Source organism: Periplaneta americana, chromosome 4 (assembly GCF_040183065.1).
Source record: "Periplaneta americana isolate PAMFEO1 chromosome 4, P.americana_PAMFEO1_priV1, whole genome shotgun sequence".
In the NCBI taxonomy this organism is placed as follows: domain Eukaryota; kingdom Metazoa; phylum Arthropoda; class Insecta; order Blattodea; family Blattidae; genus Periplaneta; species Periplaneta americana.
Genome location: NC_091120.1, coordinates 31,124,689 through 31,136,362, shown reverse-complemented (window position 1 = coordinate 31,136,362; position 11,674 = coordinate 31,124,689). Strand labels below are relative to the sequence as shown.

Here is an 11,674-nt window from a genome sequence, read left to right as displayed (position 1 = left end):
TCAGCTCTTACACTTTTATTTATCATGAATAATTGTGTAGATCACTGCTGTAGTTCTGAAAGTATACAAACTGTAATGTAACACTTGCATGAAGCACAAACACTGTTTCATCCACATACACACACACTTGTCATGTTTACAACTGCACTACTTTGTTTCACAGTACTTGTTTAAGCACTAATCAAATGTTTCACATTCGAGAGTCGCTTGTAGCTCCAATGCCTTGGAACTCTTTGGGAAAGTCTGTGTCGAGAGCTGGGTTATCTAGACCTTGACTAGGCGAAGCGTGTGTAGGTGTCATAGGTGGAAGATTAGAGACGTTGTAAGATCCTCCATGCGGTACAGTTTCGTCTGGAGATTCTTCATCAGACATATCTGTAAACAAAAGGAATGATAAATCATCATCACCACTACTACCATCTTCTGCTTTTGTTTCTTTTCTTCTTTCAAGACTTTATCCCGTTCTGCTGTTACAATATGGGCAATTATGCTTCAACACTAAGTTTCTACAAACTGTAGAACTCTTCTAATATGATATGAAACGGACACTACACCCTCACTGGAACACTAATGTATGTAAATACTTGGTGTAGTGAATGTGTAATAATAATATTGTACTCCAGTAATAACTGCATAGTAAAAAAGGTAAAGGTATCCCCGTAACATGCCATGAAGGCACTTGGGGGGCATGGAGGTAGAGCCCCATGCTTTCCATGACCTCGGCACTAGAATGAGGTGGTGTGGTCGGCACCACGCTCTGGCCGCCTTTTACCCCTGGGAAAGACCCGGTACTCAATTTTATAGGAGGCTGAGTGAACCTCGGGGCCGTTCTGAAAGTTTGGCAACGAGAAAAAATCCTGTCACCACCTGGGATCGAACCCCGGACCTTCCAGTCCGTAGTCAGCTGCTCTACCAACTGAGCTACCAATAACTGCATAGTAGGTACCGAATATAATAATAATAATAATAATAATAATAATAATAATAATAATAATAATAATATGGATGTAGACATCAACAACATAGTAAAATAATATGTGTACTCATATTAGTTACGTTATTAGCCAGTGTCACCTAGCCTGACTTATAAACAAGGAATGGTGAGTTAATAATTTTTTTAACTTGGTTATTTATCGACGCTGTATCAACTACGAGGTTATTTAGGATCAATGGGATTGGTGATAGCAAGATGGTATTTGGTGAGATGATGCCGAGGATTCGCCATAGATTACCTGACAATTCCCTTATGATACAAATCTGGCTTTCAGGTAGTAGCTCCCTGTAAAGCAGGTTCGAATAATTTCAAGGAGAAATTGTTCCGGGGCCGGGTATCGATCCGGGACCCTTCGATTAGCACGCGAACGCTCTTCCGACTGAGCTACCCCAGGAACCATACACGACACCGTCACAAATTTTTATAATACATTCGTTACTGGAGGTACGTTAACAGAAAGCCACAATCAAGTCACACAAGTATTTGTGTGCACTCATAGTTGAGTTCTGGCATCTTGTCAGCTCATGTGAGTCATGTGGATACAAGGGAAAAAATTGTATAATACATTCGTTACTGGAGGTACGTTGACAGAAAGCCACAATCAAGTCACACAAGTATTTGTGTGCACTCATAGTTGAGTTCTGGCGTCTTGTCAGCTCATGTGAGTCATGTGGATACAAGGGAAAAAATTGTATAATACATTCGTTATTGGAGGTACGTTGACAGAAAGCCACAATCAAGTCACACAAGTATTTGTGTGCACTCATAGTTGAGTTCTGGCGTCTTGTCAGCTCATGTGAGTCATGTGGATACAAGGGAAAAAATTGTATAATACATTCGTTATTGGAGGTACGTTGACAGAAAGCCACAATCAAGTCACACAAGTATTTGTGTGCACTCATAGTTGAGTTCTGGCGTCTTGTCAGCTCATGTGAGTCATGTGGATACAAGGGAAAAAATTGTATAATACATTCGTTACTGGAGGTACGTTGACAGAAAGCCACAATCAAGTCACACAAGTATTTGTGTGCACTCATAGTTGAGTTCTGGCATCTTGTCAGCTCATGTGAGTCATGTGGATACAAGGGAAAAAATTGTATAATACATTCGTTATTGGAGGTACGTTGACAGAAAGCCACAATCAAGTCACACAAGTATTTGTGTGCACTCATAGTTGAGTTCTGGCGTCTTGTCAGCTCATTTGTGTGGATACAAAGGAAAAAATTGTGACGGTGTCGTGTATGGTTCCTGGGGTAGCTCAGTCGGAAGAGCGTTTGCACGCTAAGCAAAGGGTCTCCCGGGATCAATACCCGGCCCCGGAACAATTTTTCCTTGAAATTATTCGAGTTCCCTTATGGTTGGGGAAAACCTCGGAAAAAACCCAATCAGGTAATCAGCCCAAGCGGGAATCGAACCAGTGCCCGAACACAACTCCAGATCAGTAGGCAAGCACCTTAGCCGACAGAGCTATGCCGGTGGCTTAGTAATAATCTTATGCAATATAGTAGTAGTATACAGGGTGCTTCAAAAGTGGTGGTAAAAAATTTAGGGATGAGATAATGACTTTTTTTTCCTGTTGGGGCCGCCGGTGAACCGAGCACCTGGATGCAGTAAAGCGGCAACATTCACATTACATACATATGTCACACTCCCCATCCCATTTCCTTCTAAGTGTGAGACGATATCTAAATAGATGATATGGTGAATGGTGGATAGGTAAAGGAGGACTTATATCTAGATTACGGGATTTAAATTATTTAGTTTTTTGTGTATGAGGTTATGCGAGAAACCTGGTTTACACAACAAACATCACTGCACCTAAAGAATTGCAATGTCAGATGACCCAGAATTGCTTGAGCACATTTGCAGTTCTTTTCTGAAAAGACTAGACAGATGCATTCAAGTGCATGGTCAGCATTTTCAGCATCTGCTGTAAAATTCTTCAGTTAACATGTTTATATTGTACTGCATCTAGTTCATCAACAAACTTCAAAATTCGTTCAAACAAAAAAGTTTTTTTTGTGTGTATGTTTAGTCATATTTCTGTTGTGTTGAAGCCAAAATTATGAATTGTACTGTGTCGTGATTGATAAATTAAATTAAATTGTCACTGCTTTTGTTCGAATTAGTATTTAACATTCACCATGCCCCAACCAGCACAAAATGGTGTTATTTCATAAACGGTTAATTTCTGATCCCATGTATACTGGAACTTCTTTTGTTCCTCTTCGTTTTTACTTCTCATCCCTAAATTTTTACTATCACTTTTGAAACACCCTGTATAATATTCTTAATAACATTTCCGAAGACTCGCGTAATTTTTTTAATTGCGAAAACTTGTCCAATATGGGAAATAAATTCGGACCTTGCAATTCCATTTTCAAGTTTTACTGTATTTATAATTTTCTCCGTAATAAATGAAGTGGTTATTTTTGCTTAATATTAAGTAGTTCTTGGACGGTTTATTTGAAAGCAGCATATGTAGTGATGTATTTGAGTCCAGTACGAAAGAAATTACACTCCATATTTGTAAATCAATTAAATTATAAAAATTCTGATATAAGTATTATTTGAGCTGTCCTTACCTCTGAACCTGGATGTTCTTCGCCTCTTTATGAGCCTGTAGGCGAGGAAGGCTAATCCTATTAGTACTATTAATGTTACGACAGCAACTGCTACTCGCAAAACGTTGGTCTGCAACATAACATAATATTCATAAATTTAAGTTTAATAAAATATTTTACAATTCAAACATATTGAGAAATAAGGAAATTATTCATACAAATTAATAAATATTGAACCCATTATATTTCCTCTGATTTAAAGTGTGGCTTTTTATGCTGCCCAGTGATATACAATATTAAAGAGTCATGGAATTCGGACGAACAATGGGCTGTTTTGACAGTACAGTGAAACTTTAGGATTTACAGTAATTTGGTAGAAATGCACCACATAGAAACTGCATTGTGCGCTGGGTGACGTAATTTGAAACTAGTCGCCGTTTATATTCTAAGAATTGTCCAGTCCGTCCACAGACTTTGGAAGATACAGTAAACAGGATAAGAGCCATGTACGAATGAAGTCCTAGCAAGTCAACAAGGTGAGCTAGTAGGGAGCTAGAGGTACCATAATCCATGATATGGTGTATCTTATGGAAGTGTAATGATACCCTCCCAGAACATTGGATTGGCCATGCAGGATACAATGTCACTCTGGCCTCCACGATCCCCAGACTTAACCCGCAATTTCTTACAGTGGGGGTATACCAAAGACTTTGTGTGTCACCCCATGCCATAGAATCTGAAAAAACAGACAACGCATCACAAAAGCAGTGAAGACAATAACCAAGGACATGCTGGCATGAGTCCAGACAGAACTGGACATCTGTCGTGTCACCGACAGGACTCAAATCACCTTGTAGATAACCTGTTTTAAAAGAAGCGCGCAAAGCAAAAAAAAAAAAAAAAGGTTCCAATTATATAATGTCTTTATAGTGATTATACCGGTACATGGAACAAAAAAGTATTCCAGACACAAAATTGCATTGTAAAACTTATTATGACTTCACTAAATTATTCAGCTGTCGTAACGTGGAGGAATATGCGACAATTGTCTTCTCTGCTCCTTAACCCCCCCCCCCTTTTCCACTTACGTATATGTGTTCTTTTTTTAGAAAGGAAAAGAAATTTCTTTAATGTGGGGGGGGGGCATATTTCGATGCTCCCCATTCAGTCGTTAACATAAGCTAGTGCTTTCATGATTTGATATAGGCCTACATTTTGCAAGTTAACTCAATTATGAACAAACACGATGTTGAGGCAAGTTTAAGCCTACTAGGGGGTATTCCATTTCCCCTGCTATTATTGTTTAATTCTTTATCAGTGATGTACGAGTAATTACTAGGCAATATGAAAGAGTATCATATGCAATAGATAGGTAAGCTGAAAACAGTTTAAATAGAAACGAGATTTGTTCAAGATTAGTCAAAAGAGGAAACCATATTCAGTTGTCAATTATTTACTTCATAGATGTCATTCATTAGTATTTGATGAAGAATATAGCCTACACGAAATTAAAGAGAAACTTTAGGAATGCTAGTTTTTTTTAACCAAACTAATTTATTTGCTAAATATTTATTTATTGCGAAATATTTATCGAAATGTGTATGAAATCTGTCAAATTTAATGCAGTCTCTGAACATGGAATCAGCCAATTCGGCCAATGTTGACAACAAGTCTGCAGACGATTTCAACCAACTTTTCAAGATGACCTCGTAACTTGGACATCGAAATATCAGCCAATTTCGCCCCTTTCAGGTACCCTATTGAAATGTTTATCATTACATCCACTTGTTTGTTTCAGCATATTACAAATTTCAACTTCAAATCATGCTTATTAAAACAACAGATTTCGTTTGTATGTGAATGTAACCTATTCTTCGTATCACGTATTATTTGATCGTGTAGCCTACCTACCTATTTGTTTTGAAAAACTTAAAAGTAAACAGAAGAAACTCAATTTTTGTTCATTTACTGCATTTATATTGCATATAAACAATTGACTTTCATTAGTCGTGATTGTAGAATGTTTTATATTATAGCTTGATATTAAATACCGGTATGAAACATATAACTTTAAAAAATACATGAAAAAATTGAATTTGTATATTTGCTATTGGCTGTAATTCGGATAATTCCAAGTAGCGGTAATCCAGTTTTAATTTGTAGTCTGAATTAAACTCTCGTACTGTTGTGCGCTGCCTTCTCCTACTAAAATAGTGACGTTTTGTCTTCACATAATGATATTTTATGTTATGGGACCATAAAAATTATGACATTATAAATAGTTTTGTAGTTATATCCCTTTACGTCTGTGTCTGGAAGCGCGTGTAAAATCGTATTTGTGTAAAATACCAATATACAGTACTTCTATGAAGTTCAAGAACTCATCATTTAAAAATGACGACTATGAAAATGATACGGTAGTCGAAAATGCTTATTGATCTCCAACATATTATGTGCAACTTGATAGTTTTGTTGCGAGTTTTCATCCATTATGACTCATGAGTGTTATCTTTGGATAGTCACTAACTGGGAATTTGTCACACACATGTACGAAACCAGTAGGAAGTTTCAGGTAGACAGCTATGATTTTAGTCCAATATTTGAAAATGAAATTACACTTAATTTTGTAATACTGCATGGCTGATGAGTTGTTTAATCTACTTACTTCTGGATCTGTCTCCCACACTTCTTCCCAGTCTTTCTTTACAATTAATTCAACAGCTTGAACGTTGAAAGATGGATCTGTCAGTCCTTTAGATACACACTTATAAAATCCTGCCTCAGATGTTGAAACACTCTGAAAATATAGAAATATATATTTATGTAAATATAGTCTTTCAGGTAAAGCTCCCTGTAAAGCAGATTTGAATAATTTCAAGGGAAAAATTGTTCCAGGGCCGGGTATCGATCCCAGGACCTCTGACTGAACGTACCAGCTCAGTTGGTAGAGCGCTGGTACGTTTAATCAGAGGTCCCGGGATCGATACCCGGCCCTGGAATAACTTTTCCCTTGAAATTATTCAAATATATATATTTAGTTTTTCTTACAAAAGAAGTCTAGTACCGGTATACAATCCATGTGAATATAAATATATAAATTTAATACTGTCCATTTTTATAGGAACTTTGAGCGTCACTCTTCCACTATGTCGAATTAAAAATTATTATTGCTGTGCTCTAGAAACTTATATTATGCCTTAAAAAGATATGTTTTATTATAATTTAAAGTTAGAAATATAGTGCAAGAAAAGGGAATAAAATGAGACGAAGTTTAAAACCTAGTTAAGTTGCCTGTGCTGAATATAGCACACTATTTCAATTTTAGTACTGGCAAACTTCAAGAGACTTTATTTTATTGCTGTATGATTTATTGCTGTACTTACACCAACTTAGGCTACTTCACAAGACTTTTATTCATATCTATAACATATTCAGAGAACACCTCGCATATTCTATGCTGTTAGGAGTTAATTTATATTTTACTTCAATAATAATAATAATAATAATAATAATAATAATAATAATAATAATAATAATATCACCTCATGTCTTCTAAAACTGAACAGTTACATATGATTTTTCGAAGTACTTGTAATATAGACCTAATCAGTACCATACCCAAATAAAAATAATATAAGTAATTGATTAACTAGCAGACTTACTCGTGTTAATTATGTAAGTCTGTGCGGCTTACAGCTGTTTCGGTGCTTCATCACACCATCCTCATAGCCTACTAGATCTCGGCGTCATCTCGAACTTCTCTGCCTGTTGCATGGGTGCGTTTGATTGTTGAAAAGTGGAGTCAAATATAATAGTGTGTGTGTACTGAAATTGATCTGTGTGTTGAGAATTTGATCGGGGTGTGTTTTAGTGTGTTTAGTGTGTAGAACAATATGAAATATACGAACACACTAAAACACACCCCGATCAAATTCTCAACACACAAATCAGTTTCAGTACACACACTATTTGACTCCATTTTTCAACAATCAAACGCACCCACACAGCAGGCAGAGAAGTTCGAGATGACACCGAGATCTAGTAGGCTCTGAGGATGGTGTGATGAAGCACCGAAACAGCTGTAAGCCGCACAAACTTACATAATTAACACGAGTAAGTCCGCTAGTTAATCAATTACTTATATTCAAGTGTTAAAAGTAGTGTACGCAAGATTCAAAATGGAAAAATAATATGTTACAATGATGTAGTGTGTTGAAGCTTGAATTTATTCACAGCTATTTTGTTTCACGAATCTTTTTTTTTTTTTAATCTCTGCATTTCAATCAAGTGTAATTTTTTCAGAATATTAAAATATTTCATATATCAAAAGTTTCTGACTATTTTTAATTTTGCATTATGTTCAGACTATTAAATACCTGTAGATCTTTTTTGTAATTTAACTTTGCTTAAAGTCTACCAAAATTATATTTAGAAGCTTCATAACTCTTCACATGTAGATATAAGTTGTAGGCCTACCTAAATCAAACTTCATTTAGCAATGATATTTGAACTTGCAAGGGAACTGTTAGTAAGCTCAAACTGCGAATATTACTAGATCTCCACAGGAGACAGACAAAGCAAAAAACAAATTAACTGTCCATACTAACTGTAAGGTAACGAAATTAAAACTTGAATAAAATATACAAAAAAATTGAGTAATCCTTGGTCCTGAGTAAATTGTTCTCACTCAGCTGACGAAGCACCTTACATGCACAAGTTCATCTCCCATGTCACGTGAATGTGTAGATATTCACGCAGAATGGTAACTCAACTACTCTCTTCAAGTATGCACCATTGTTTGATAATGTAACATTCCAACTTAATTTTCACACACACACAAAATTTGAGCAGCTAATTTTTTACATTTGTCTACCGGCTGCAGAGATAGGAGTATGTTCATTTTGAGGGGAAGTTTCGACATGAACTCATTAACAATTTTCTTGTTAGATGGATACTTGAAACGTAGTCATTAAGGATACACTGAGTGAAATTTTATCAATTTTTTAAATTTGATTTTTCGTTTTTAACATATGAAAAATGTATATAAATTTTCATCAGCTGTTTCAGCTGAAAATTAATTGAAATTTGCACACTCTGGGTGGCTCCTTAAATTTTTAAACCCAATTTTCTCCAATTGCATTTTTCTTAAATGCTCCTTTACTAAAAATACTAATCCACTTCAAAATCTTGTATCATGTGCACGATGTTTTTTTGTGGGTCTTGTTAAATATATGCTTAACAAAACTTGCTATCAGGATCTTCTTTAAACCTCGAAATTTTTGGGGAAATATTTTATTTTATGCTAGACATCACAATTGTTACCTGTTTTTATATTTGACTGCATAAAATAATTTTTTCTCTCATGAAGAATACCTAATCTGGAAAAAGTAAATAGCGAGTTATGTTTCAGAAAGTTTGAGAGGTGCCGGTATGTGAAGCAAATTTCAGGAAAAAATTTTGATATTTGTAGGAGTAGTAGTGATTTTTCAAAATACAATTAAAATGTTAATAATTCATATAATTTTGGGCCAAATGGGATGTAATTTTGTACAGAGACTATTTATCTGCAGCATTAAATGTGTACAAAATTTCAAAGATCTATCTCAAATGACTAAGAAAACTAAAATTTCACCTCGTATCCTTAACAGCATAGAGAATAATAATACCACAGTCTTCCCCAGTAACAGAAAACTGATTCTGCTCCATTCCTTTGAACTACCATATGAAATCCTTGGGGTTCTCAGAATAGAATGACTTACTCTGTATTTATCTCCATTTTAAGGGAAGTGAGATTCTGTCTCCAAAGAAAGTATTACTTTTTGTTAGGCAAGACTTATGGGTTAAGCTCACCTTAATGTATAAAGTGCCAGTCAGTACTTCGTATCTATATTTCTCTCTGTTGACTGCATTTCCCGGCCCAACAACCTTGTCACCTTGCAGCTGCCAGAACTGGAACCTGTGACTGTCATCGTTGCTGAGACATGGCAGTGTGGCTGTGCCGCCAACATTCACCTCCTGCACTATGACTTGACCCACAACAGAGTCTATCACTGCGGCCCACAAACTTAGCACGACCGCAGCAGCTATGCCCATGATCTGCAAAAAAATCGCAATTTCTGCATATCACATTCACTAACATATACATCTCATAATAATAATAATAATAATAATAATAATAATAATAATAATAATAATAATAATAAAAGCCGTAAATCCCCAGTGGGGCAAGGCCTCCTGCTTGGGCAGGGGTGCCTTGAGTCTTGACCATCAGAAGAGCTGACCTGATGGTCTATTTATATTCCTAGTTTTTTTTTTGTCCACAATTTCACTAGCACTGTTTGTTGCTGCCGCTCAAAGTTGGTTGACTGCGTCCCTCCACCGTGTTCTTTGGCATCCTATTCTGGTCCACAGTCCTCCTAGCTGCAACTTGAACTCATCCCCCCATCTGGTTCTCAGTCGTCCACGGTTTCTCCAGCCAATTCTTGTATCACATAGTGTCGCCGTGTGTGCCCATCTGGTAGGTTGCATTCGTACCACGTGTCCTCCCCTGCGCCATTTCATCCTATTAGCTAGTGTGACCACGTCCTCTATGCTGCTTCTTCGCCGTACTTCTTCGTTTCTGACTCTGTCCTTCAGGCTTATTCCGAGTATTTTCCTTTCCATTCTTCTTTGACATCTTCCTAATTTTAATGTCTGTTTCTTGGTGAGTGATCAGGATTGCGCCCCATACAGAAGTACAGGTGCCATGCAGCGGTTGAAGATCTGCCTCTTATTCTGCAATTTCTAGCTCTTGTTCATTAGGATGAAGGGCAGACTCCAAAACTTTTTCCATGCTGAATATCTCATAAGCTGCATTCATAGTCTATACCACTGTATGCCAGTAGGCAAAGCCAATAGCAGGCAAAGGCAGTTGTTTCCGTTGAAAATTCACGGGGTCCACATAGGAAATGGCATTCAGTCGCAAAATGCATACCAAAAAGGATTTGCTTGTTGCCTCAACAGCCATAATAATAGTTGAAAGTGAAACATCGTGAACCATGATGGCAACGGTTTTGAGTATGTCCCAGTCTCCAAGGTAGAGCTCGATATGGAGGCAGTGACTTCATGAAGGATTCAATATTGGATGATGTGGACGAATTGAATCTCCAGTATAGAAGTGGAGGTGGCTTCCAGAACTTTTTCTGAATGTCGTGTAGTTATTTTGAGACTTCCAAATTTGACGAGGTCGAAAATCAGCAAGAGTGACACTTTATTCAGAAGAACAATTACAGCCCATGATCGTCTAGCTGTTACATTATGGTTAACAAATTAAATTATCCAGTTTTCTTTCAGTTTCTTCCTATCTCACACCAAAATTACCTGCAATTTTCATGAGCGCATCATGCCTTTATTATTATTCTTACACTCTTTTAATCAACAATCCCAGAAAACAGACTAATCGCGTTTTAACTTTATTAATGACATGACTTTGTCACTTGTCCACTTCATCTTGTTTGAGTGCTGAATCTCAACTGAAGTCACCTGAGGCCAATTGGTATATCCACACTACCTACCTACTTTCTTCAGAACTGGCACTTCTTTTGAAGTGGACACTCTTAGGGTTCGAGTTGGCAAGTGCTTGCCACATTTTGCCAGTTGGTATGGGCCAATGAACAGGTCTACATAGGTGGAGAGAGAACAGTTTCCTTGGGGGGATAAAGCAAAACCATAGAATCCCGATATAACAAGGTTCAAGGTTATGAGGGACATTATTTATCTTCTCCCCCCATTATAGCTTGACCGTGGTACAGTATATCGGAATATGATCATTTAATAAAGGTATTTTCGGGGGGCATATTTCTTACAGTGTTACATCCATATCCGCAATGTTTCAGACCGAATTGTATAGGACTTGAACTGTAGGTCTACTACAAATTATAATAGGGCATAACTTAAAACAATCTCCCTATTTTTCTCTCTCATGCACAAACACATGTGTACATCAATAACACTACGTAACAGTGCTAACAGAAACTTTTTCATCTGAAGCTTACCTTCCTGAAGATATCATATGAAATGTAAATTCTAATTATTTTACTTAATCTCTGGTCTTTAAGTTTATACATTGTACCGGGAT

The 11,674-nt window shown here is 36.7% G+C and overlaps 1 protein-coding gene across 1 annotated transcript in view; it reads right to left on the bottom strand.

Annotated features, from left to right (window-relative positions):
- Positions 1–11,674, bottom strand: part of LOC138697658 (uncharacterized) — a 39,120-nt gene continuing 27,446 nt past the window's right edge. The window contains exons 2-5 of the mRNA XM_069823094.1: positions 9,409–9,654; positions 6,224–6,355; positions 3,580–3,688; positions 1–375 (exon numbers count right to left, since the gene is read on the bottom strand). Of these exons, the coding sequence (XP_069679195.1) occupies positions 191–375; positions 3,580–3,688; positions 6,224–6,355; positions 9,409–9,651 (669 nt within the window). The 5' untranslated portion in view covers positions 9,652–9,654 and the 3' untranslated portion in view covers positions 1–190. The remainder of the gene's footprint in view (positions 376–3,579; positions 3,689–6,223; positions 6,356–9,408; positions 9,655–11,674) is intronic.